This window comes from Neofelis nebulosa, chromosome X (assembly GCF_028018385.1).
Source record: "Neofelis nebulosa isolate mNeoNeb1 chromosome X, mNeoNeb1.pri, whole genome shotgun sequence".
Taxonomy (NCBI): domain Eukaryota; kingdom Metazoa; phylum Chordata; class Mammalia; order Carnivora; family Felidae; genus Neofelis; species Neofelis nebulosa.
The window spans coordinates 9,822,787-9,850,737 of record NC_080800.1 but is presented as its reverse complement, the minus strand read 5'-3'; the positions used below and the strand labels follow the sequence as shown (position 1 = coordinate 9,850,737).

Genomic DNA, 27,951 nt, shown 5'->3' with positions numbered 1-27,951 from the left:
CTCTCTCTCAGAAATGAATAAACTTAAAAAAATTTACAAACTTTTTAAAAAGATTTTAAAAAAAGAGTGTGTGGGGGGGGAAACTGGTCCTGTACATGCATTTCACTCTACACAATAAACTCACAAACCTGGGATGGACCGTGTCGTTCCTACGATTGAAGGCCCAAACACTAGGTTAATATTACCAGAGTCCTTTACACTATTTAACATACACATATCAGTATTATGAAAAAACCGCCCCGTGATGGCAAAATCCTTAGATATGATTGGTGGCCATCAGCCAAGATAATCAAACCAGAAGGGACTCAGCCATATCCAGGTTCTGGGGAATTAAGATAATCACGGGCAAACTCAAATGTCCATTTCGTCGTTCATCACTCTGAACACAAAACACACAGTTTTAGTCTCAGACACATCATGCTGGGCATTATGTTATACGATAAACAAGTATAGGGGGTACCTGGGTGGCTCAGTCAGTTGAGCCACTGACTTTAGCTCAGGTCACAATCTCATAGTTGGTGGGTTCGAGTCCCATGTCAGGCTTTGCACTGACATTACAGAGCCCACTTCAGATTCTCCGTCTCCCTCTCTCTCTCTGCCCCTCCCCAGCTCATGTGCACACACTCACTCTCTCTCTCTCTAAAATAAACATTAAAAAAAATTTAAAAAGTAAAAAAAAAGAAAAAATAACACCCAAGTATAACTATAAAATACAAAAGACTGGATTACAGTGTTTGCATATCCTTAGGAAAGGAATCTCATGAACTAAGCGGAAACACGGCAAATGGCAGTGCCTTACTCAGAGTCCCCATTCATAGGACCCGAATGACCATATCCATACTTTTGCCTTTTACAAGCCTCAAAAGGGGAAGGAAAGGAAGGCAGGAAGGAGGGAAGGAGGGAGGAAGAAAAAGTAGGAATTATTTTTCTAGAACCAGATAGGAAAATGGTTTTTCATGGTTTTGTGCTGTCCTGTCGGGCTATTCAGAGTTTTAGTTTTGCCTGACCGCACCATTTTTATGCGATTGTGTCCGCCAAAGCGTAATGTGTTGACGGATAATGAAAAATCAGGGGTATCCACTTGGGTGGTCTGGCGAGACTTCGGTTTGAAGTAAATTTAAACTCTCTAGAGATATCTACCATGAGGAATGTGCTTTTTAAAGCTCATTGTTTGTTTTAATCCAATGGAAAAAAAAAGAGAGAGAGAGAGATAAAAACGGAGGAGTAAGATCTATAAAGACAAAGTGCAAATATTAAGACTGGCAAATGGAAAAAAATAGTCAGGGAATGGCCTGAAGGCCAAGTTCAACTTTCAGACTGTCCTGGCAAAATTTTCACTGACGTGAAAGATTAAGGTCCACCTGAGCATAGCACCTTTGTTTAGCTCGGTAAGTCTTCATGAAAAATCTGTTAGTATTTGTCCTTGTTACGTTTTCAGCTATTTAATTTTCCATGATCTTAAAGTGACACATCGCTATACACACACATACACACATTTGGAAAATATCGACAAGTAGGCAGGAGAATATATACACCACGAATAACCAAGCCTACCACTCAAAGATAACTCATACCTTCTCTTCTTAAGGAGAGGTTGCGGTAGGAGGTATTATTTTCATTATTACAATAAAAACCCCAACCTTTTTGAACCGAACGAGTCAAATAATGTTGATAACCCAACATCTAACTGTAGGGCGATGGAAACTCTCATCTAGAAAGGCCATGACATGACAGAGACCACCCAGACTCTCACATATCCAATCAGGCTAAGAGATCAGTCTAACTCGGTAGGCTAGCCCAGAAAGCGCAAAGTATTTCAGGCAATAACGCTTGGTAAGAACCAAAATCTGGCCTCAGCCCTGGAAGAGCTGTGATTTACAAAATACCAGCTTCCTTACAAAATGAGACCTTGATGCTGAAAAGAATTAGTGTTCCTTAAGTTTCATAGCTCTCTAATTACAGAGAGGATTTTTAGACTCACCCCCCCAGAGGTTTTAATATTGTTACCTTAATTTATAGCTGTTCTTTAATTTTAATAGTCAAATGAAAGTTTTAATTATAATCAAGCAGGTCTTCCTATGGAAAGACAGCACCGTTGGCTCGCCTTCTAGAGAACATGTGTGTTTCGTTATTTTCTGGGGCCCAGGGGAACCACAGCATTTACCCACCCTGATTGAGTGTACATTTGCACAAGACCTCGCTAGACAGAACTGGAAGAGGGATGATGGCTGTGGCATTAAACAGAATCAACGAGCCCACGGGAAACCTCATAGTCTTGATTTTAGCCGCTTTATTCACTAAACGGCCTGCCGTGAACTATTACAAATGGAAGGGAGGTCTTTACTATGTTAACGGTGGAGGGGCATGTGGCTGGCTCAGTCGGAAGGGCATGACTTGATCTCGGGGTGGTGGGTTCGAGCCCCTCATTGGGTGTAGAGATTACTTAAATAAATAAACTCAAAAAGAGAAGAGATACACCCCGGGCATCTCGGTATAGAAGGAAAACAAACAAACAAACAAACAAACAAAAAAGCCCAGTTGGTCTGTGCAAGAACAAGGTATGAGAAATATTGAATTATGAAAATAAATCTATGTTGAATACTCAGTACCCAACTAGAAGATGCTCTTTTGGGGTTTTGTCTCCTCTCTTTAAAGAGACGTTACGTTGGAATAATTTTCCATTTACGGAAAAGTTGCAAAAAAGAGGGCAAAGTTCCCGTTTATCCCGCACCCGACTTTTCCCATTGTTAACCTCTTACAACAGCACGGTACACTCATCACAACTGAGAAACCAACAACAGTACGTTGCTGTGAACTGAACGCAAGGCTTCATTCACACTTCACGTGTTTTTCTATTAAACCTCCTCTTTCAGTCCTAGGGGCGGTTGCCACCCAGGACACCACCCTGCATTTAATCGCCACGTCTCCTTAGTCTCCTCTGGGCTGTGATGGTTTCCGTACCTTTCCCCGTTTTGCATGACCTTGACCATTTTCAATAGTGCCGGTCCTGAATTTTGTACAGTGGCCCTCAACGTGGATTGGCCTGATGCTTTTCTCATCAGACTGGGGCCATGCGTTTTGGGGAAGACGCCAAGCTCCCCTCCTATGGGGACAACCTAAGGGAAGGTACCTGAAAATCCACTGGACATCGCAGGTGGTGTTACCCTTCATCACTTACTGAAGGTGCTGTCTGCCAAGTTTCTTCACTACAAAGTCACCGTTTCCCCCTTTCCTTGTTCATACACTGGTCTTTGCGAGTGAGTCACAAACTCTTACCCGGTGGGGCAGGGGGAGGAAATAGCCTCTCCCGGGAGGATCTATATACGGAATTTGGAATTATTCTGTGAGGAAGAACCATATTTCTGCCTTTGCCCCCACGATGTGATCTTTTAATGCCCAAAGCATGATGACCAGGCAAATTTTCATTCAGAGAACGCTTCTCTTGAAGGTCAGTAGTTCATTAGAGAGTCATGCTCATGAAAGTCATTTCTTGCCAGATACGGAACTCTATGTTCTTTGAGGAAAATCTCACCTAGCCACCTACGTGCAATCAGACATTTCACTGTCCAATCACCGGCGGACCTGAGGTAGGCTAAGCAATGAAAGAGTCTCTCACAAAGAAGTAAAGAGGCTGGAAAGGAGGAGAGAGGGGTGAGGCCAGATGAGGCGTCTACCTGCTGTTATAATCGGTAATTACCTGCCAAGAGACATTATGTGCACTCAACAGGAGAGGCGGAGCCCCCAGGGCAGAAGCTGTACAGGTCAACTCACCTAGAGGCAGGTTTTTCCCTGGTTGTTAGTCCGCTAATCAAGGGTCATTATGCTTTATGTGTTTGAGTTCTTAGTCTTGGACTTGTAACAAAAAGTTTTATTCGGGCAGCAATCTACCAGGAGGGACAAACTTTTACCTGAAACGATCAGGCGGCTTAAATGGTAATGATTAAGCACATACATCCACAAATGCACACTTCAGCTTTGTTCACTGGGCCCTTTCATTGACGGCGACAACATTTTCCCATCTAGGACATTTAGGTCAATGTCATCGTTCTATTGTCTAGATCCTTCTCCCCCTTGTTGTGTTGTGGTGTGTGTGTGTGTGTGTGTGTGTGTGTGTGTGTTCTTTCTGGGGATTTTACAGATGCCTGGTCAGATTTTTCAGCAAGCCTTTGCTACCCTGAGGGTCTCTCTGCAAACACGGGTTCATTTTACCCCTTTTACCCTGTGGAAGACATAGGTCCTGTGTATGATTGTGTCTGTCGGACGGACTCCCTTTCCCTGCGGCTGTATTCACATCATACCTCGAACCCTCCCGCCCCTTGCCCTTGAACTTCCTGACTTTGGGCACCGGGAGTAAGAGTCATCCCATGTGTGGGAAGTGGTTCTAGAGTTCTCTTTTAAACCAGTATATGCCAGGGTTGGAGGAAACCCAGTCACCTGGTGAGGGAAAGTCTGGTGTCTTGGCCGAATCCTACCCAGAGAACCATCTGGCTAAAAACAAATCAGTCTCTGGCAGGATGCCTGGTTGTTTCCCTTTAAAGCATCCCTATGTGGCCCATGTTATGGGATCAATGGAGTCACTACACTTAATGCGTATAGTCAGCAACGTGATGATTGTGCATAGTACGTTTTGGATCCAGTTGCCAAGAGGCAGGTAATACAGGCCACGTGTTGAGCCACACCGTTCAGTAAACATCAGCAAAATCCAGACTGTGGGAAAGTTTACAGGTCAAATACCCCAAGTACGTCAACAGAAGAACCTTAAGGAAGGGCTGGAGGGGTGAGCCGTACATGAGAAGACAAAAGTTTCAAAAAATGAGTAAGACTCAACTTGTTTTTAGTAAGAATATAGCACCTAGGGATGCACACCTAGATGAGAAAACCATAAGGAAGCAAAAGGAAATTATCAGTATAAAAGTAGGGAAGTGATTAATGCGGGGGCGTCGAGACTAGAATGGGGCCCATGTGGGGCTCCTGGGGCAGGTGGCAAAGTTCTATTACTTGCCCTGGGTGATGGTTACGAGAATTGGATGCTTGCCTTACGATAACGCATTAAGCGACGCATTATTTTTGGCAGTTTACTTTTTGTTTTACAGTGAAAAGGTTACCATGTTTTTAATGAGTTAGCCAATAATTAAAACCTTTAAGACTGCATATTTAAATCTCTCTATTTCTGCCTCCTCTCAGGAAATCAGATTTGGCAACTCTGGGTCCATGTTTCCTTATAGTAAACGGCTGGAGGCAAGAAAGGGCTGCCTCCCCTCTTGACAGAGCTTGGCCTCTCCGGTCGTTTACATGACCTGCCGGGCACCTGTAGACACATGAGCTTGTGACCCCAGAGGTGGAGAACACTTGCTCTCCCCTCCACCTTTCATTGGCGGTGTTCCTAGATGTAGTACGTAAATTCTACAGAAAACAACTCAACTTACGTTTCTCGAGCACATACTCCACAGAGCTCCATGCTAGGATCTGTTCTGTTCTTCCCAGCCCAGATAAGGGCCTCCAATCTGGTGAGGAAAACAGAGGTTTAGTTAATTCGGCATGGACTCTAGGCCTTCACAGAAAGTACCAGCAGAATGTCGTAGTTGGGGGGGCGGGGAAGGGGGCAGAATTCATCTGCACGAGGATCTAGGGAGGCCTCTCGGAGACTGTGAAATGACTTGGGCCTTGGAAGATGACTGGGATGAAGAGAGAGCTTGACAGAAAGAAGCAAAATCCTGAACCTAGGGACAGAGCCCGAGGTTCGTAGAGGAGGACATTTGGATTAGAACCCCCACGCTGGTAAGTAATGGATGGGAGCTAGGAGGAACAAGGGGCAATTGACTTGTCCTGTGACTTGAACCACAATAATGCCGTTGACCAACTTAGAAGGACAAGTTTCACAGACAGGATGACTTTAAACAACGGTCGTGTAGAGATGTCTAGCCAGATGGAGTCCAAGGGAGACACAGAGTCACTGGGTTAGAGAAAATAACTAGAGTCTTGGGGAAATTAACAGTATAAGTTTATTTATTTATTTTGATGGGGGGAAGAGAGAGAGAGAAAGAGAGAAAAAGACAAAGAATCCGAAGCAGACTCTGTGCCATCAGCACAGAGCCGGACACGGGGCTTGAACTCACAAAACCGTGCAATCATGACCTGAGCCAAAAATCAAGAGTCAGGCACTTAACTAAGTCACCCAGGTGTCCCAGAAACACTTTTAAAAGGTCAACAGCTACCTTCCTACTTCCCCCGAAACACAGAAGAAAATGTTTATTATTTCTAATTACATATTGGAGCCTCTGACTCTTTTGAGGATATGCCCCTACTGAAACCACAGACTTTTCCCTGGTTTCCATAACAAATACGTGGTCCGGGTGTCCTTAAAATGACTTCGGGGGTGAGTCATTGTTCAGGGACACAGCTGCTTCAGCACTGACCTCAAGACTCAAGATAGGAGAGGGCACAAGTTATAAGCAAACAGCAGCATTGGGGCGAAGACATTCTTTCCAGGTAGACAATGGAGGCAGGCCAGACATTCTTGAAGCTCTCCTGACTTTTGTTCCTGCCCCCACCCCCACTGGTATTGGGAAGGTGTTTGACCAGTAGAACAGGTGATGTTTGTTTAAGGTTTGTTGAAACAGGGGCACCTGACCGAAGTCAAACGCGCAAATCTGAAGTTCTTCGAGAAAGAGCAGAAGCTCTCTTCCGTGGAGGCCCGTGCCCTACTCTTCCAGCTGTGTTTGCTGTTCCTCTACAACGCAAACATCCCTTGTCCGTCGGGAACCCGCAAAGGATCGGCCCCTACCGGCCCTCAAGCCTTTGCTGTCCACGCAGAACTAATAACGAGCACCTTCTCTGCCAGATCATGAATAATATGTTTAGTAGATCCAAGTGGACATTAAAGATCTGATTTGAACGGAAGGTAAAGGACTTATCCATACAGGTCTGTACCCCTCTTTAAGATCACAGCCACACCAGGTGAGAAGGTTGGTGGCAGACAGGCCCTAAGCTGACTCTTAAAGACGAAATGACACCACAGGCCTGCCTGCATGAGCCATACCTTGAAAGGGCACGTGGACATACTCCTCAGAACACGGCACCTCTGTAATGTTGAGTCTAGTCGGGCAGAACAAGCCCGCAGGCCCACGAGTAGAAGCTGCTTTTATTTTCAACGTTGTTAGCATGGAAATTTTGAAATTGCATTCACTGGTTTATTCTAGAAGGTGGAACCCAAACATGAGAAGTCACATTAGAAGGAAAGATAGAGTTGGAAATTCACCTCCTTTGCTGACATCAGAGAAATAATCGATACAGGCAAGAATCATCAATAAATGCCAAAGCTATTTGGTGACAGCTTGATGAGCAGAAGACTTGAGACTTTTTTTAAGGAATTTTTTTTTAACGTTTATTTATTACTGAGAGACAAAGCGTGAGCAGGGGAGGGGCAGAGAGAGAGGGGAGACACAGAACCTGAGGCAGGTTCCAGGCTCTGAGCTGTCAGCACAGAGCTTGACGCGGGGCTCGAACTCACAAGCTGTGAGATCATGACCCGAGCCGAAGTCAGAGGCTTAACCGACTGAGCCACCCAGGGGCCCCTTGAGTCTTAAAGTGTGTCCCCGTAGGAGCTCCTGGGTGACTCAATCCGTTAAGCGTCCAACTTCTGCTTGAGTCACGATCTGTCGGTTCGTGAGTTCGAGCCCCACATCGGACTCTGTGCTGACAGCTCAGAGCCTGGAGCCTGCTTCGGATCCTGTGTTTCCTCTCTCTCTCTGCCCCTCCCCTGCTCATGCTGTCTCTCTTTCTCTCAAAAACAAATATAAATATTTTTTAAAAACCCAAAACAAACAGGGTCTCCCCACAGGTTATTGATTAGTAACAAAGGGAAAAGGAAAAAGGTCGGTTTTACAGACCAGAAACCTGGTGCCAGCCATGTCGACAAGCAATCACAGTTACTGTCATTAAGTGGGACAAGTTGACATCATGTGCCTCCTATGAGGGGCATCGAGAAGGACACGACATCCTTCGAAGACATTCCTACCCAAAAGTATCTGATTCTAACCATGAGAAGACTTCAGGCAAACCCTAAGTGAGAGAAATTCTACAAACCAGCTGGTCTGTATCCTTCGGAAATGTGAATGCCTCGAAAGACAAAGAACAGAAGGGTTGTTTCAGATTAAAGAGACAGGACAGCTAAACGCTGTGTGTGAGCCCGGACTGGATCCCCAGTGAGGAGGGAAAAAGCTGCCATTAAAGACATTCATGTTCTATTTCACTGATGTGAAATTTCCTGACTTTGATCACCGTCCTACGGTTATGTAAGAGAACGTCCTGATTAGAAAAGCGACCACCTACTGAGCACCTAGAATGTTCCAGGAGCACAGACTTCTCTCAACCCTTGCCGCGAGCCCGTGTGTGGGGACCATCCCCTCCCCTACTTTGCGGAGGAGAAAAGCACAGCTCAGAGAAGTAGTGAGGCGTCGGCAAGGTTGCACAGCTAACAGGGAGCCGGCCAGGGACAAGTGCCAAGTTCAGCGGCAACCGCATGGCATAGCGTGTCGCTGTGTTAGCCCGTGGGAGCCTGGATGGACGAATGGGAAACAGGCTCTCGGAGTGGATTCAGGATTCCCGACCGGGGTATGCAGCAAGGCACGGGGCGGAGAAGGTTTCGAACCAATGTGAAGGGACTGATTAGGAGGGGAAGCCGGCCTGAGAAAAGAAACCAAGCTGCGGGGAGGCAGGAGGTTGGGGAATGGGTGTCTTGATAAGCGTGACTCTGACTCACGCTCAAAAAGAAAACATTTGACATCACAGGCCGGTAAACACACACCGTCTCCCACACAAGGAACTGACACAGAAGTTTGATTAAACAACACCGACCCTTACCACGCAGGAGAGTCTGGTCGTTCCTGTTCTGTTTCTCGTTAGTCACTGGTGTTAGCTTGTTCGCTGTTTTTGCATTTTTGTTTTGAATGCTGGCGAGCATCAGCTACGTTGACTTCCTGGGACCGCAAGGGGACGCGGCCTGTGGTTTGAAAGCCTCGCTCTGAGGTGTGGCCCAAGGGTGGCAGTGCCCGGCCGGGGGGTGGGGGGGGAGTTGGCTGTCCGGTGTGGTGCCACCCCCTCCAGCCTGCCTTGCTCAGCTCACCCTCGGCCCCCTGCGCGGGGTTTGTTCACCTGGTCCCGAGACCTCACGCCCTCACTGCCCTCGAAGCTTAATGAGGCCCTGATTGGAAACCCCTGCGGCAGGGGGCTAAGTCACACCCGGTGTTGGTCAAGCCCAGGGTCTAAGAAATTCTGGATGTACGTAGCCGCAGCCGTCAGTATGCATAGGCATCAGCTCGCAGGGCTGAGGGAGGAGGGAGAAAATAAAAACTAGCTGTCTCAAAGGAATACGGCCAAGAGGGTGGCGTAGCCCAGAAGGCAGGTAGATGGGTCTTAATGTCTGAGTTAGAGTCGATTGGCCTCACCTCTTTTTAATCTGAAGAACGCATTCCTTGAAACTTGGACTAAGGACCTAAATAAATTTGCTTCGGGGTACCCGTCTCTCCTGTTCGGAAACTTCATGACCTATTTCAGGAAAGCAGCCCTGATTGGACGAAGGTTCCCAGCATTTAGTTGCGAGTGTGTCTGTTCTCGGTGCGTGTGTGCAGTCGTGCCTCTCTGTTACAATACAGAGCTTTTAAAGCGAAAGTCAGTGGGATCTTGGAGGATATACCTTAGACATCTATGAATGGCTTCGAGAATTTCTGTTTGCATTTATGAATTCACAGGGCTGTCATCATCTCAGCTCAACGTTGGCAACTGTCTTACTTATTTTCATTTTTTGCGTATTTGTGTTTTCAATGTTTATTTGTGTGAAAGGGAGAGCATGAGCGGGGGAGGGGCAGAGAGAGAGGGAGACGCAGGATCCGAAGCAGGCTCCAGGCTCCGAGCTGTCAGCACAGAGCCCCTTCCATGGCCCGAACTCACGAACTGCGAGATCATGACCTGAGCTAAAGATGGACGCTCAAATGACTGAGCCACCCAGGCGCCCCAATTTTTTTTTTAAATGTTTATTTTATTTCCTTGGAGAGAACAAGAGGGGAAGGGGCAGAGGGAGAGAGAGAGAACCTCAAGCAGGCTCCATGTTCAGTGTGGAGCCCGACGAGGGGCTCGATCCCCGAGGGGCTCGATCCCACGACCCTGGGACCATGACCTGAGCCACAATCAAGAGTCAGACGCTCAACCAACTGAGCCAGCCGGGCGCCCCAATAATCGGTTCTGAAATGACAAGCTGAGGGTTATCCGTTATAGTTCTTTCTTTAAATCATCCATTTTCTATTCTTTTAGCTTTATTATTTCCTTTTTAATTTTCAGGACTGGCCTCGCCAACTGCTTATAATAGCATATATACTTATTTTCCCCAATGTTATTTTTCACTCACCTTGAGGACATTTCAAATTACCGTACCCACACAATTGCTTTCTTCTGTGACCACCCATGTTACTGATCTCTGTGATCACAGCAAGCACATAAGCGATTCCAAACCTTTGATGTTCCTTCCGTTCTGTGCCCCTTTGTCTCCACTCACCCACAGCTCCAGTTTTCCATACTGATCCTTAGAACGTGGAGTAACTTTCTGATTAAAATGCGAAACCCGCGACTATCCTCTCTCCTTCCACAAACCCACTTGTTCCACAAAGGGTCCCTGCCCACAGTGCTGCTCGCCAGCGTACTGCTCCAACCATCCCAGTGCAATGCCTCCACCAGAAGACCTACCGATCACGATTCCTAGCGGGTCGAATGGCGGCCCCGCCAGTGAGCTCGGCCCACGTCAAATCCCTGCAACCTGGGAATGTGAGCCTATTGGGAAAAGGAGTCTTCGCGGATATAGTTAACCATCTTGAGATGAGATCATCCTTGATTACCCAGGTGGGCCCTAAACCCAATGACAAGCATCCTTAGAAGAGATAGAGGACAAGACACCGAGACAGAGAGGGCCATGTGAAGACACAGGCCAACACCGGATTTACACCACCACAAGCCAAGGACTATCCCGAGCCGCCAGAGGCTGGAAGGGGCAAGAAATACTGTCCCCTAGAGCCTTGGGAGGGGACGTGGCCTGGCCGTACCTTGACATTGGACTCCTGACCTACGGAACGGTGAGCGAATGAATTTGTATTGTTTTAAGCCCCTGGATTTATGGTACTTTGTTACAGCAGCCGTCAGGAAACCAATACATGACCGGAGGCCCGCTTTGAATGCGCAAACCCCAGTACAAAGCGCTGCAAATCTCGGCGGTCCCACGCAAAAAAATGTAACTTTAACCATTTCAAACATATTAACCTTCTGTCCGCACCAGTATAAAACTTGGTAGCAAACGAACAGGAAAAGTGTTTATCAGGTGGAGCCGCTACAGCCTGTCTTATTGAGACGTAGACTAAGAAATACCAATAAAAGCATGATTTATTACCTTCCCCTACGAGGTTCACGTAACACCGATAATCTGCTTTTGCGATAACAAGTACGAACAGCTTCTTCGCCCTACCCTCCAGACGGCTCTGTTTCTGTACAGGAAGAGTCCGCGCTCGGTCTCGTGGGTGACATGATTTTACTTCTGATATCTCCTGACGGCCCGAGGGTGATTTTCAAGCCCCTCAGTCACACAGCCTTTTACCAGTTCCAGTGTATCTCCCAGCCCAGGGTGTCGCCTAGCAAAAATAGCTCCGTGAACAGATGCCAGGCAAAGGAGCAGACCCGTGGCTGTGTATACCCCTTCACTCTCTCGGGTCTGTCTCTCCCATCAGGCCCAGGTCTGATTCATCTCTCTGTTCCCAGCAACCAGGAAAGGGCCGGGCACGCTGGAGGTACTCAACAGATGCTTGGTGCGGCAACGAAGAATGATTCTTTCCACCCTTCATGCGAGCCATTACGTTATCATTATTATTATTATTATTATTTGCAAGCCATCGCTTTAGATTGAAATACCTAGATGATGCTCGAGATGATATATAAATATGTTTTTTAATCTTGGGAACTATTTTGGTTTCTCGACCGGGAAAACACTATCGGGAAGTCTCTGTGTAGCCAAAGGGTATCAGGCACTCACAGAGCTGTGTGTGGTCATGAGGAAAGGCCTAATTTCCGGTGGTTTGACAATAATGTCCGAGGAATATAGCTCCAGCTGCTTTGAAAAGATCATGAGCATAACTTGTCCCTCTCTGTCGAAAGCCGTGGAATCCTACTCAACAAATGTGACCCAGCTGCCAGTCAGAGAAGTGCTATACTTACAGATATCCTGATGCGGTTGGGATCTGGCTATCTTCTCGGGGGGGGGGGGGGGGGGGGGGGAGGGGGAGGGGGTTCAAAATTCAAGGGACTGTTTCTGCCCTCAACAATGTTACTGTCAAATTAGAGAAAGGAGGCTAAAGAAGGGTAAGGCTTTAGCAAGAAGAAGTGTTGCTCTGGAAATTCAGCACCAAAATCCTAAAATCCTAGAAAAAGATTTTAAAATAATATCCATTCAGTCCATTCGAGAATCTTGGGCATTCTTCATAAAGGATTATCAAAAGATAACGGGCAAGGGGCAGCTGGCTGGCGCAGTCGGTAGAGCTTGCGACATTTGATCTCAGGGTCGTGAGTTCGAGCCCCACATTGGGTGTAGAGATTACATAGAATAGAATAGAATAGAATAGAACAAAACAAAACAAAACAAAGTAAAATAAAATAAAATAAAATAAAATAAAATAAAATAAAGGGGTGCCTGCGTGCCTCAGTCGGTTAAGCCTCTGACTTCGGCTCAGGTCATGATCTCATAGTTTGTGAGTTCCAGCCCCGCATCGGGCTCTGTGCTGACAGCTCGGAGCCTGGAGCCCGCTTCAGATTCTGTGTCTCCCTCTCTCTCTGCCCCTCCCCTGCTCAAACTCTGTCTCTGTCTCTCTCAAAAATAATAAACATTTAAAAAATAATAAATAAAACAAATAAAAAGATAACAGGCAAGAATTATTATGCCCAATCTTTCTATGCTAATAAAATATTTGATTGTGGTGCAAAGAATCAGTTGGTTTCCATCAAATTTCACTCACCACAGATCTTTGGGAGGGGTTAGAATGGAATCATTATAGATACATTTGGGGAAAGCGTCCACAGTAAAGCAAAGAATACATGTTTAGATGTATTTAAAAACTCAAAGCCCTAGGGCACCTGGCTGGCAGAGCATGTGACTCTTGATCTCGACGTCATGAGTTCAAGCCCCCTGTTGTGTCCAGAGTTTACTTAGTAAAAAAAAAAAAAAAAAAAAAAAAAAAAATTATATATATATATATATATTTTATGAAAAATAATTAAAAACTTCAAGGCCCTTGGGTTCATCATTCACCCTAAAAATGAATAGGAATAATTTCTTAGCATTTTCTGCTCAGATTTAGATGAAAAGAACATCTTTAGCCAAGGGAACACACATGAGGTCAGGGATCTCGGTGGCAAATATAATAATAATAATCAACAAATGCCCGGCATGTACTATTCTGTTGATAAATATTGGTGGGGTGAACTAATGACCCAGCACTCTGGCTTAATAGATGTAGTTGGCTCTAAGTGTTGATTCAAAATCAGCACAACCAAGAACAGTGGCAAATTAGCCACTGCTCACAGCTCTTTAAATATATTCGTAAAATAATTTTTAAGTTTCACGAGGTGGAGAGTCCACATAACATGTGATTTTCCTTTCATTACATTTAGGTGGTTATTACAAATAAATATTGAGGATGACATCCCTGTATAATATTGATTAAAAAATATATTTTATTTATTTGTTTAATCTGTTTACTTATTTTTGAGAGAGAGACAGAACATGAGCGGGGGAGGGGCAGAGAGAGGGGGAGACACAGAATCTGAAGCAGGCTCCCGGCCCTGAGTTGTCGGCACAGAGCCCGACATGGGGCTCGAACTCACAGACCGTGAGATGGTGACCTGAGCTGAAGTCGGACGCTTAACCGACTGAACCACCCAGGTGCCCCAAAAAATATATTTTAAAAATATATAGTGAGGCCAAGGAGAAGTGTAGTGAGGCTTAATATGTGTAATCAATGCCAATGTCCTTGGCTGGCCATTCTAGTCTGAGACCGTCACAGAAAAAGGAAAAACAGTCCATGGTCTTTAGTAAGACTGCTTCTAAGTTATGGCTGTATTTGGCCATTGGCCACTGGCAACCATTTGTTTATCAGTAACCAAAAATATATACACATCTGAAATCGTGCTATTTACTATGACATTCCCACATTCAAAGGTACCCCGAAACCATCACGTTACATAAAGTCTTCATCAATTAAGAGAAGAAAAGTGGATATTGCAGCCCTAAGATGTGCCCCTTACCAGGCGAGGCCCCATTGGACACAGAAGGAAAACCACAGGAGTATGAACTTAGGGCACACACGTACCCTGCCCGCAAGTCTCAGAAGCCAACAGTATCACGAGAGAGGTCAGAGGCTATAGTACAATTATCCAGGGAACACGTAAGCCAGGCAAATTTAAGCCATAGAAACATATTTTCTTCTTAGCTTGCTGCATTGCACATCTGTGTCTTCGATTTGTCATCTAGCCTCTTACAACATTCAAATAAAATATAGTTGAACTTCAAATCCATGTGTTTAATTCTCTTAGATTGCACCGTAAGGCGCTCTTAAAAGTGAGGAATATGCGGGGGTGGGGGGAGCTGGGCAGGGTGTTTTTCTTATTCTCTTGCCAGCTCAGTGAACCCTACGAGGGGAAATCAAGGGCTAAGTGCTTGCAATTTTATGAAATAATGTTTCGATTTATAATCTGGAACTCAGAAAGGCTCCAGCTTGGGGTGTTTTTGTTTGAGAGTCTCTGGGTGAGTCTCTTTTTACTTCCTCTGTTTTTGCTTGATTCGTCCGGATCAATTGAAAATTTGCAGAAGTCCCGGACAGGACTGTGTGACCCTAGGCTCTTACATAAGCAACCTTGGCCTCTTTCCTCCTGGGGGAGGAGAGAGGGTCAAAGATGCGGTGGCTATGGCCTCCTTCAATTCGAGCAGTCCCTCATTCTAACGGGGACCTCACTCTCCGCGTCCGTGAAAAAGACCGTCTACTCCAAGCTCCTAATAACAGTATACATTCCCATATGGATTCACAAATATCCCAGGCCCTTCTGGGAAGATCCTCTCTTGGGAACAAAACAGAATGCACTCATCAATTTTTTTTACAAAAGTAGCCTCTCCTACCCCCCATCCCCACGTGCAGTAGTTAAGTGCACAGTGTGATATGTACAGAAGCTTCTGAATTTCCCCATCCCACACACCACGCCGCCAAGACTCAATCATTACCAGATTTTTCATTTTTACTTTTTTTTTTCCTCCCTCTCCCCTTAACACTCATTTCATCTCCGCATGGTTTGAAAAACGGACACAGCAAAAACCCATGTGGGCTTGGCCTCTCTTTGTGCCTTGGGCATTTTCATTTTGTCCACACCCTTCCTTGCAGGAGGGAAAAGAAAATGCGGGGCTGGAGGGCCGGCTGAGCAGACTGTGGCATTCGGGTTTTGCAGCCAACCGGCACACATCCCTTCCCTGGCGCTGCAGATACGCTTGTAGTTGATGGTCTGGTTGATTGTCTAAACCACAGGTAAATGGTTTCCTGTGCATTTCTCAAAATAAGTGTTGAGCAAAGGAAATGAGATCAACCGGTTTAATACTGATCAACAATCTGCCCTCCACCCCCTCCTTCAGGAGGGGTATTTTCTTCAGTCTTGGGGGCAGGGATTGGGGGGGGGCAGTTGAACTTCCTGGACATCTGCAGGCCAAGGCTTAGCTTTGCTGAGATACTTACTGGGTGAACTGGCATCCTTAAAGGCTGCTGCCACTTGAGAACGTTGGTAGGATTTTTGAAAAAAATATTTGCACCCGTCCTTACAAAGCCGAGGAATCCGTTAAGGACATTTGAGAATGATATCCTTTGTATTTAAAAAAAAAAAAAAAATCCTGAGACTTCGATTCCCTTTTTCTGTACCTAAATGGCCCCAAACAAGGGCTTGGCTTTTCCCCATCAGTTAAAAACAGGTACTTCAAAGAAGTTATCAGCCTCAGGAAAGGCGAACCCTCGAGATGAACCAATTAAATCCCATGGACTTTAAGTTTAACATAGATTCCTTGTCCTGATGTCGTTTAAATCCAAAGAGGTCCTTCCTCTTTATTTAAAAATGATACTCATTAATCATAAATGCACCCATCATTTTATAAAAACAATTTTGAATATTGACACCGGCCATTAGACAAGGAAGCACATTTTGAATCCTTTTATAAAGGAGCTGTTAAAAATGTAATTTTTCCTCACCACCAAACTGCTTAAATGCTATCTGTGTCAATGCTGGTCACTGGCTAAGTAAGCAAGTTCACCTTGACTCCTGAATCAAAGATTGTGCTGTGAATTATCACCACCACCATTAATGCAATAAATTTGGCGTTGGCTTATCGAACCCTATGAAAGGCAAGAACTGCAAATGTATTTTTGTTTTCGTACAACGCATACTAGGAATTTAGCAGCCTAAAGAAATAATCTTCCCATCACCTAGGACACACGAGGTTTTTCACATTCCTGGATGAAATTCATTTCTACGCCGTCTCTGATTTTACCCCCAATTACCCGATGTTTGTTAACTTATCATCGTTCCCCAGCGAGACCGCTCTCGGCCCTTTGGCAAAGGGTTCGTATATGAATAAGCCGCTCCTTCCAGACACCACAGTCACACCAGCCAGGTTTTAAAACTTTTTATTTGCATATTAAAAAAATTGTGCATTCCAATAATTAAAATCATTTGAACAAAAAAATGGCACTCTGATTAAACTGCATTTTACAGCCTGCAGGACACCTTGGACCAGCTTGGTTTTTACTCTAGATTTCTCTGTCGTCCCACCCAGCTTCTTCCTTCACCAACATGCAAGTTCTTTTCCTTCGCTGCCAGCCAGACAGGCAGATGGGAGAGGCAGGCGCCTTCGTTTGTCAGTAGTTCTCGATTCTTTGATGTGAAAAGGGTGCAGCACAGTCATTTAAACTCGATCCAACCTCTTTGCATCTTACAAAGTTAAACAGCTAAAAGAAGTAAAATAAGAAGGCAATGCTTGTGGAATGTACAGTGCATATTGGCGGCGCACGCCTCATTACGATTCGCCTGCTTGCTTCTCCTGCTCAATCGCTGTGACAGGAAAGAAAAAAGAAAGAGAAGAGCTCATTAGGGGGACTCAGTGTAGCCGAGTGGCAGATGATTGCACTTTCTTTTACGATCGCTTCCCATATCCCAAGTATCAAGCCGTTCCACCACGAAAACATGTACATTAAAAAGACCATCTGAACAGATAAAATGGAATACATACTGCATCGTAATATATTGTAAACATCCCATTATTAAATTATTAAAGCCTTATTGGCTGGCTGCAAAACAATTTTTAATTAGCCTTTGCAGGCCACATTCATCATGAAGAGCTGTCAGCTCCTCCCCCGCACTCCCCCGCCCCCCCCTCCCAGCCCCTCCCCATCCTCCCGCCCAGCCTTTTCTCAAGGTGGTGGGGCGGGGGGGGGGGGGGGGGGAGTAGGGGGGAGACTTACTTTCTTTTGAAGGCAGCGGATTTTTCTCTTGCGTTTCTGTCTTCTTCAATTTCGACTTATCGAATTTCTCAATCTCAGCCATATCGGGTTTGTCAGACATGGTTGCAGAGGAAGCTGCATATACAAAGCCAAGAGGGAGGGTGAGATCGCGCGAGGAGCGACCCACCCTTGTCTCTCCCCGCTCAGAAATGCGCTTTTGCCCTCGCATCCCCTGCCTGAAACCCCACCTCTGTCTCCTTCCGCTTTCATTCAAGGCTAAAGCTTCCTCTTTCTATACAAAAAAGAACCCCCCCCTTCATTATTTCCAAATGCCGGGGCCCAAACCGGCAAGATCGCTCCCCCATCGGGGGGGGGGGGGGCGAATCTTTCGGAATAATGAAATTGACCACGGCGGGTTGTGAATTGCAATGTGGAACCATTCACGGCTAGTTAAAAGGGGAACACGGTGAAGTCATTTCAAGTGGGGGGGGGGGGGGATGGGATCGAGTAAAAATTCTTAAAATGAATCCCGGGCTGCACAGCGCTGCCATTTTCCATGCGCGCTCTGTCCGCCAAAGATGCGCGCCCGTGCTTTCTTCTCTGCTCACAAAGGCGGCAGCTGCGGCCGGCGCTCCGACCACCGCCCTACCGCTTCCTCGCTGGCGCTCAACAATGCCGCCGGCTGCACACAAAGCTGCCCCACACCCCATCGACCGGTGGTGATCGGCACGCAGGAGCCATTCGGCAGCCCCCGCAAGAAGGGCTGACCCCCCCCCCTTTTTTTTTCCATCTCACAGTGGAGCCCAGCCGCCTGAATCTGGACAGATAGGAGCCCAAGAAGCCCTCGGAGGCTACAAGAAAAAATGTAATTGTTGAAGCTCCGGGTTCGGGTGGGTGTGAGTTGGAACAAAGGATCTTTCTGTTCCTGACTAATCACCGCCTAAGAGACAATGTAGAATGCCTCGGGCGGGGGAGAAAAAAATGTTCCCTCGATGTTGCACGGCCGAAGGTCCGGTGGGGGGGGGGGGGGTCGTTTTTTTAAAATCACCGAGTTCCCGACCCCGTCCCCCCAGCATCTGGCAGGGTCTGGCACCCCCAGGCCCCCAAGGCAGGCCTCCCCGGGAGGACCGTTTGGGCTCGGGCTGCAGGGACGCCTCGGGTGGGAGGCGACCGCCGAGGGGCGAGTGCGGGCGCGGGGCGGGGAAGGGACGGGAGGGCAGGAGGCAAGGGCCCTGGGGCTCACCGGAGAGAGGTGCACGAGCGAGCGAAGTCCGATCTGCGCAGTGGCCGCCGCCGAATGCCGGGCGGGACGCGCCGCGCGCCGCTATATGCGCGCTCCTATGTAAATGAGGTGATGTCACCCGCCGGCCCACTTAACCCCTTAGCGCCCCGGCTCCTCACCCTGCCTGGCGTTTGGGGGACCCCTGCCCCGTGTGCACCAGTGCACCCTGACCGCAACGACGGCGGAAAATTAAAACGGGCGCAAGCCCCCCCACCCTCCAGCACTTCCTGCATAATGCATTTTCCCTCTTCGTGTCTATTTTAGCATCGTGGATCTTTGCAACAGCCGCGGAAGCCTGCTCTTGGGGACCGGGGCATGATAACTAAGGGTCTAGGGTGGTACCTACGGGGGGGCGGGGGGGGGGACAGGCATTCCTTTACTGAGAAGCTGGCTTTGTCTGGGGCGGACATCCCCAAGCCAGGGTGCGGTGGCCGCGCGGGAGGGCCTCGCCCACTGCAGGGGTGCGATTCCTGTGACTCAGCTTTCGGACCAGCCGAGGGCCCGCGCCCCACCCCGGCCCTCTTTGTCTCCTCGCCCGGCTTCTCCTTGAATTGGGTGGGAGGTAAAACACCCTGAAGGGATTTTGTTTTCAAGGTTCCTTACTGTAACATGCGTATTTTCTTCATCGCTATAATTTTTGCGAGCAGTCGAATCAAAAAACCGGAATATTGGCCGCTTGGAGGTTAATTTATCCGTATTTTATAGGGTACAACGCCCCCCCGCCTTAGAAAAATAAGTCAAGTTCAAGCTCTGCTATTGACTTGCTGCCTGACAATAAGGAAGTTCTTTTCTGTCCTGTTTCTTATTTTCCTAAATATAAAAGTGATTGCTAAGGAGGCCCAATGCCAAAGACTGCAGTCCCATCATTTCTAAAATCGAAAGATTAAATTTAAAAATCTCATTCCGTTTCGAAGAGAGCCTTTCCAGCCCAAGACATTGAAGGGCCCTTCTAAGTTACATCCGGAAATGGGAGATTTCGGTGGAGACGAACGGTTTTCAAAATGGCACCTTGCCTGCTAGTACCGTGACCCCCTTGCCGCCGAAATTAGTTACAGACCCCGTGCCCTGTGCCTGCGAGTGGCAGGTGAAAGGAAAAAGACCGGTGGGTTGGAAAAGAACTACCTGAGATGATTTTGAGCTGAGAAACAGTATGCATGATACTCTTTATCCCTTTCTGTATCCTGAGGAAATATTTCCAGAAACCCCTTACTAATCATGTGTAGGGCAGTGGCTTTTGTCTCCTGGGGATTAAAGTCAAGTGTTATATAGGCCCTTAAAAGCCATTGCAGGAGCACCTCCGACTTCCCCATTTCTTTATCCACTTGACTTCCTTCTTCCTGGGGTGGGCGGTGGGGGGGGAAAGCAGGAGGGGGTGGGGAGGGGCAGGTGACTGTCTGGCTCCCCAGTTCATGCTCTGCTGGGTGGCTGCCATTCTGTTCTCCAAACAGGATGTCACCTCTCTGATTACACCTCCCCCTGGCCTACCCTAGTTGAGTCCCCTTGGTCGTGGAAGCTCAGAAAAGATCATGCAGGGTGAATTTCTGGCCCGTTTCAGATACTGCCACCATTTCTGTAGGTTCCGGGATTCCATTTTGCCTCACCCAGCTGCTGTCAAAAGTCACTGCTTCCCGCCGCCCCTTCCACCCCCCTCCCCTGCAGTGTCTCCCAGTACAAAGGACCACAAGGCCCAGTCCTTCTTCTCCCCAAGGCCTTTTGCTTAGAAAGGGTTAGGCCTGCCAGAGCCATGTCTCCAGAAGAGACAGAGGAGTGGAAATTTGGAAATGCCCGGAGAATCTTTCTAGTTTCGAGTTTCGAGCAAGCAGCCTTCCGTTGTGTTTAGATATGGACAGACAGAGAGGAAGGGGACACACTAAAAGGAAGGGTGTCTACTGTGCCCGGCCTGTCCTGACACCTTGTCTGGGACCCAGAGAGAATGGAAAGACAGGGGGAGGCAGATGAAGGGAAACGCGAACTGAAGGAATATTCTTCAGAGTTAGGTGACCCTGGCCACGTGAATTCATGTTTCCGTGCCCGAGCTTTCTCGTCTGTAAAACGGGGCCATTGCAGTTGTACGGACCTCACGGGGTGGCTGGGAGGCCTAAAGCCTTAGGAAGTGCTTTGTACTGTTATTCTCATTTGGGATGGCAAGTGGAGGGAAAAAATAAATGAATGTTCGGTGTTTGGAATTGCAAATTTTCGATGTTTTCATAAAGTACCGGGGAAAATGAGATCTCGTGTTAGTTTTACAGCAAATAAAAAATTGCATCTCCCCTTGGTTGATGCCTTGTAAGCATCAGGCATTGTCAGACGTGCTTTAGACTTGCTTCTGCCTGTCCTGCCCGCTGCCCGTCTGGGAGGAGAGGTTCACAGATGGGGAAACTGAGGCTAGAGATCCATTGTTGCGGTAACTCAGGCGGGAGTTATTTGTGTTATTTGTGCTGAGGGGTTCATAAAAGCCTTCACCCCCGTCCCCCAAGTCTGTGCCGGAGAATCCTCAGGAAGCGTGTGAGGAGGGGGCAGGCCGCTCTGTTTCCCAGAATGCCTGGCAGAGCTGACTTACTTCAGCGAGGAAGGTCCTTGAACCCGGCTGGGCCCAACTTTGAACCTGTGGCTCTAACCACCTTGCCTTCCTCCCCCAGATGATTCAAACCTCTCAGCGTCCATGTTTCAGATGTCCCAGATAATTCCCGCCTCACCGAAGCTCCCATTTTAAGTGGCTTAGCGGGTGCCGGGCACAGCCACCGTGGAGGTGGGGGTTTTCCGTCCCACTTGAAAAGATCGCGGCTTTGAGTGACTACAGAACTTCAGGGTGCACCCACCCAGCTCACGGCTCTCCAGTGGAAGACTCTGGTAAGGCACCCACCTGGTGCCGGCCAGGCCTTCCTCAGCTCGTGGGCCACAGCACCCTGTGAAAAATGCGCCGAGAGAGCCTGCACTGGGCGGGTGGCCCACCTCCAAAGCCCATGCCCCGTGGAACCAGGAAGAGGTGTCGGACCACACTGTGTTTCATTTTCCTTTCCAGGGATGGCCCGGGACGGGTTTGTAGCTATTTTCAAAGCTGGACAAACAGCCAGGGAAGTCTGGGTTCATGCAAACCAGCCCTCGTCTTTTTAACCTATTAAATTCTGGGCAGAGCACTGGCCAGAACAAGAAGAGAAGGAACAGAAGTGACAGCAGCAAGGTTCCCCACCCTTGGCCTTCTCAAGCCCGGGGTCCCTGTGTCCGGGTTCCAGGGCCGCCCACCAGCTGCCCTACCTGCCTGCAACCCACTTTCCCCGGTGGCCCCACGCCATCTGTTCATCTAAATCCCCCACGGACAACGCCCGAGTCCCACCCCCTAATGACAGGGAAGGGGTATTGAGTGGCCTATCCATATACAGTATCTAGTTCAACTCTCACCGGCTGCAAGGGGCACTAACAAAAAAACAAAAAACAACAACAACAACAACAACAAAAACGAGCAGAGGAGGCCACGCAGAGCAGAGTCGAAGATCACTCTGGGGAATAGCAAACGTGCCCCTCGCTTTCCCGTTCGCTTTGTTGATCTGATGGGATCTTAGCGCCAAAGGGAACTTTCAAGGGGATTTCATTCAACCCAGTTCCCTTCTGTGGCTTGAATTCGCCTCTACAACATCCCCTCCAAGTGGTTACTCAGTCTCTGCACAGCAAGGGCACCAAAAAGAAGGCAGAGAACCTTCAAGTATGTGCAGGGGGCGGTGCGTCGCTTAGTTTGGCGGGGGCTTGCGCAGAACGAGAGAAAGTAACAGGAAATAAGATTGAGAAGCAGGCAGCGGCCGGAGTCAACCATCGCGATCATCACCGTCGCAGTAGAAGCAGCAGTCGTGACCGTAATGATAACGTTTTTTGCGTGCTCGCCGTATACAGGGGAGCTCTCCATGCGTAATCTCCCTAAATCCTTACCCAACCTATGACAGAGGCACCTCTGCAGTTGAGGGAGCCCTGGGGAGATTAAATGATTTACCCAAAACCAACCGATGGAAACCAGAGGCAGGGTTGGTTCAGAAGCTGCTTCATTTAAACACTATGCTTTTCTAGAATCCAAAGGCCCTTAGGCTTTGTTCCATAGGCCCGATAAGGGTGAAGTTTTATCCCATCGCAATACATTTTTCCGGCACGAAAACTTTGAAACGCGGATATCGCAGTCACATAGCATAGCAATTAAATTTGAAAATTAAAACGATTACGTTATCTTCAGTGTTGGCACTTTCGCACAGCTTTGCACGCCTTCAGTATTTTCCCCAGAGGTCATTCCCATTACAGCGGCGACAAAAAATTAGCAGGTCAAATAATAATATACTGAAAGGGGAGGCTCCGCCTACTCCCGCTGGACTTAGGTGTAAAAAAGAAATGACCAACTTTTTACTCCGCTGCGAAGCGGAAGTTATCATCAGCAAGTAACAAGTGTTCCCCGTATTTTAATGGGCGGACGTCAAAGCTTTTTAAATAGAATGTGTCTCCCACACCATCAGCAGAAGGTGACTAACGGCTTTATGGTAAGGAAAATCAAGGTGGGCACTAGGTTTGAGAGGCTACCTCACGTAGGCCAAGTTCGACCTCCTTGGATGACCCGGACCATTCCCCCTCTGCAGGGCTGGCTCCAAGGGCATGGGACCTATGCAGAGGTACAAGTCTTTTTAACCTATTTAACCTATTTAACCCCGCTCTCACAAAGACCCTTGGCGTGGCTTCGTGCTCCCCGGCCGCCATCTTGAAATCATTAATTTTCAACGAAGGGCCCCGCGCTTTCATTTTGTACCGTGTCCCCAGGTTATGAAGCTAGTCCTGCCCCTTTCGTTCTCATTCCCTGTGCACTCCCAGTGCCCTGGCTTTTCCTAGGACCCAGGAAGGGGCCCATCTACTCCTGGGCCCCTCCCTGGGCCTACAATGCCCTCCCTCTCTGATCCTTCCCACCTATGCTGCCTGAGCGTGAAGAGGTCTGAGCAGGGGCACAGGACGGTTCGGCCTCTGCACCCTCTGCTAGGCCTCAATCTGAGCCTAGTTGCCCTGGGAGCTGGCGGCCACCACCCTTTTCTAGGGCCTGCGTCAGGTGTCAACCCCAGTTCTCTTCCGTTCCTTGCTGCCTGGCTCTTTTTCTCTGCCCGCGGGATGCCTGCAGGCTTACTTGTACGTGAGAACCGCCTGGCAGGTTCCAGGGCCGATGAGGGAGCAAGCACCTTCTCTCACAGGAGGCTTCCCTGGGAAAGAATTCCCCAGATAGAATTTGCAACAAAGCAAGAAGAGGAGGATGTCATTTTCTCACACAAAGGCCACACACAAGGCCAATGGAAACACCAGAAAAGGATGCTTGCGTTCAAGGTTTTTTTTAAGTTTATTTATTCTGAGAGAGAGAGAGAGAGAGAGAACGCATGTGAGTGGGGGAGGGACAGCGAGAGAGAGGGACAGAGAGAATCGCAAGCAGGCTAGATGTACTGTCAGTGAGATCATGACCTGAGCCAAGATCGAGATCAAGAATCAGGCTCTTAGTCGACCAAGCCACCCAGGCGCCCCGAGGTCCAGGTTTTTACTGCGCAATTTAGAGCCAGGACTCCACTGCCTGAGGGGGTCAAGACGATATGGACACTTGAGATTCAAAGACACTATGGTTACCAAAACTCACTTTAGCGAATTGGTTCCATCAAGGCCACGCATCCGAACAAATACTCGTCTTCTTGTTCACAGCAACACCATTCACAGCCGTCGGCCAAAAGTTAGAGCCAGCCACATGCCCGTCGGTGGACGACTGCGTGAAGGAAATGTGGTATAGCCACACGAGGGGACAGTGTCCAGCCATAAAAAGGAACGGAGCCCTGGTGGGCACTACGACATGGGAGGACCTTGACGTGTCGTCTGATCCCATTTATGGGAAACATCCGGAGTAGAGACAAATCCATAGAGAGAGAGAAAGAGATTAGAGGTTGCCAAGGGCTGAGGGGAGGGAGCCCAGGGGAATGACCGCTGAATAGGTCCAAGGTTTCATTTTAGCGTGATGGAAACGTTTGGGAACGAGACAGCAGGTCGGTTGCACAACAGCCTGGACGTCTGAAATGCCGCTGAATTGTTCGCTTTAAAACTGTTCGTTTTATGTTATGTGAATTTTTACCTCGATTAAGAAAGCGGGGGGTGGGGGGGCGGCATGGGTTGGTGGAGAGAGAAAAAAAAAGGAAGAAAAAGTAAATCATAGGCCCATTTCCTCACACTCCAGTGTCTGGTTGGGGGTGGAGTGAGTCTGGTTCATAACTCTTTCCGTGCTGCACCAATTTGATGAAGCCCCCAGACCTTTTCTCAGAATCATGAACATGCAGAAAAGAAAAGAAAAGCCTAGGGGCGCCTGGGGGGTTCAGCCGGTTAAGGGTCCGACTTCGGCTCAGGTCGTGACCTCACGGTTCGTGAGTTGGAGCCCCGGATCAGGCGCTCTGCCGTCAACACAGAGCCTGCTTCAGATCCTCTGTCCCCCTTTCTCTCTGCCCCTCCTCCGCTGCTTCTCTCTCTCTCTCTCTCTCTAAGCAAATAAATACACTTAAAGAAAAACCTGAGATCAAGAGCGAAAACAAGTGTATTTCCATGCAGTTACCAAGAGAAGTGTAAACACTGTGCGGGAGTAACAGACATGCTGCTTTAGGCATTAAATAACACAATCCAGTAGTCGGTCGGTCCCCCGTCCGGCATAAATTCAAAGTCGTGAGGAGCGTGTAGATATCTGCAGAAGGTGAACAGATATAAAAATATCTGCGGTGTCTTGGTGACCCAGTCACAGGAACCGCCAATGCTACAGACCTTCCTTGCCGAGAAGGACGGCACGTTTGAAGGAAGGCAGCTTGTCCGGGAGCCAGACGAGAAACAGGTTCTCCCCAGGAACTAACTGTACCTGCGCCCTGATCTTCGACTTCCCAGCCTCCAGGGCGGTGAGAAATAACATGTGTGTCGTTTGAGCCGCTAGGTCTGTGCTATTTTGTGACAGCGGCCGGTGCTCAGAGCCTCGCCCGCCCGTAGATCTGCTGGAAGGAAATGCTAACGCTCAGTTCGAGGTTAATGAAAGGATGTAAGTTTTTTTTCCTTTCTAAGTTCAGGGACTCCCTGGGGTCCCTCCAAGGCCCTCTCGGATGGCTGTGGACCCGAGCCTATCTAAGGGAGGGGGTCTCTGGACCCAGAAAAAGTCACCAACAGAATTTCTGAGACAGAATGGAAGGGATCATGGTGTGGCTATCAATGAAGCAGATAAACCAACGAATATCTGCTTTGGGAAGGTTACCTACCACTGCCTCCTGCGTGTTCTCGGCCTGGCCTAGATTCTAGACCGTACTAGCAACTTACAAGGGCTTAGGCGCGAGCTCAGAGCAACCAGTAAACTGGACAACCGTTGGAAGAAAGGCCAGCTTATAAGTGTCACCTTACGTTTGGGGCTCCGGTAATTCCTTAGGTAACGCGAGTCACGTTTGTCTGGTGTTTGTGAACTTTGTCGATGCAGTTTCTTCATCTTGTGTGCCATTTTCTCCTGAAGGCGGCCTTGGGCAGCTAAAGGGACTAGGTATTGGCATCAGGATTTTGCAGTGGATGAAAGCCAGCACAGAGAGGGGAAGCGACTTGCCCAGCGGCATTCCGCTGCTCAGCAGAGCCAAGGGCAGAAAGCAAAGCGCCTTACTTTCTGCGGTGGGCCCCTAGCCCTGGAGGCGTGATTTTAGGCGCGGGAGCTCAAACACCTCAGGAAGCAGATTATATAGGATGAAACGGAGCCAGATGCCGTGGTTTATGAACGTCGGTCATGTGAGAGTAGTGTTGCTAACTCCAGGATGATTTATTGGTACTGGAAGTGTTCCCGACACTAAGGAAACAGCACCCGATTCTGTTGTGGCCGTGGCCGTGGCGGTGGCGGTGACGGCCGTGCATTTGGTTAGTTTTATCCTCCATGAATCCATTTCTCAGATTTGAACCTGCGTGCCTGGCTTCCAAAGACCCACAGTGACTCCTTCACGAAAATGGTGTCCCTGACATAAGCCGCACCCCCCCCCCCCCCCCCCCCCGCCACCGCGCGCGCGCACGCGCACACACACACACACACACACTCTATCTTAACTACCAGTAGTCCTTGGCAGGAAGAGAAAGCACATGTTTGGACTTAACTCTTTCTATTTTTCTGTCTATTTATAGACTGGGACACAATTTTAGTTTGGGCCAGGAGGAGGTATTTTAATGTTTGAATAGTATATTTTGTACTCTCAGGCTCTATTTGCATAAATGCCTTACTTTTCTAGCTAGAATACTGGATCCGGTTTGCATAATAATGTGGCTGGCCTTGGTCCCTGGTTCCTGGTTCCTGCGAGGTAGCCTCTTAAACCCTTGGTGTTTCCCAAGTGGTTGCACGGTCTTTGTTATTCCTGGTGCGCCCCTTGGACAATGTCTGATTGTTTATGATAACGAGGTGGCTTATAGAAAAGTTGCAAAAACACAGTGAAGAATTCCTGTGTACCCTGCACCCAGATTCATCAACTGTTAATACTTTGCTACATTTGCTTTATCATACATCTCTCTATATGTATCTTCTAAACCCCCGAGAGCAAGTCGCGAATATAACGCCTTTGTGCTCCCGGATACTCGGTGTGCATTTACTAAAAACAAGGACGTTCCCCAGCACAGTCACTGTACAATTACCAGTACTAGGAAGGTTCCCGTTGCTACAAAACTGCTATCTAATCTACAAATCTCATTCGAATGTTGCCTATCAGCCTGATAATGTCCTTCTAACAAATTTTCCTTCCGGTCCAGGTTGCGATCCAGGAGCACGCGTCCCATGTAGATGTTATGTCCCTTCAGTGTCTTTGAGTTTAGAACTTCCTCAGCCTCTCGTGGTCTTCCAGGACACTAATATTTTTGAAGGCGACGGGCCAGTTGTTCTGTGGAATTTCCCTTGAGTTAGGTCTGTCTGGTGTTTCCTCGTGATTGGATTTGGGCTTTGCCTTTTTGGCAGGAATGCTGCATGAGGGATGCTGTGACCTTCTCGGTGTCTCGAATCAGGAGGCTCATGACGTTGGCTTGTACCATGATTGGGGGTGTTAACTTTGATCGATGGACGAAGGTGCCGTCTGCCGGGTTTCTCCA

The 27,951-nt window shown here is 48.1% G+C and overlaps 1 protein-coding gene and 1 long non-coding RNA gene across 3 annotated transcripts in view; both read right to left on the bottom strand.

Annotated features, from left to right (window-relative positions):
• The window catches only part of LOC131502000 (uncharacterized), a 197,750-nt gene extending 188,541 nt beyond the window's left edge, over positions 1–9,209 (bottom strand). Inside the window, exons 1-2 of the long non-coding RNA XR_009256945.1 lie at positions 8,863–9,209; positions 5,427–5,504 (exon numbers count right to left, since the gene is read on the bottom strand). This is a non-coding gene — a long non-coding RNA (uncharacterized LOC131502000). The remainder of the gene's footprint in view (positions 1–5,426; positions 5,505–8,862) is intronic.
• A 7,517-nt stretch (positions 9,210–16,726) lies between these two features.
• On the bottom strand, positions 16,727–24,522 carry TMSB4X (thymosin beta 4 X-linked). Of its 2 annotated transcripts, none has more exons than XM_058714567.1 (4): positions 24,476–24,522; positions 18,799–18,893; positions 17,577–17,690; positions 16,727–17,166 (listed from the first exon to the last, which is right to left on the bottom strand). In XM_058714567.1, the coding sequence occupies exons 1-4, from the start codon at positions 24,505–24,507 to the stop codon at positions 17,132–17,134; spliced, it is 276 nt and encodes a 91-aa protein (XP_058570550.1). In that variant the 5' UTR covers positions 24,508–24,522; the 3' UTR covers positions 16,727–17,131. The 2 variants fall into 2 exon arrangements, with proteins under 2 accessions (XP_058570550.1, XP_058570551.1); XM_058714568.1 differs by lacking the exon at positions 24,476–24,522 and adding an exon at positions 19,441–19,478.
• Between the last annotated feature and the right edge of the window lie 3,429 nt (positions 24,523–27,951).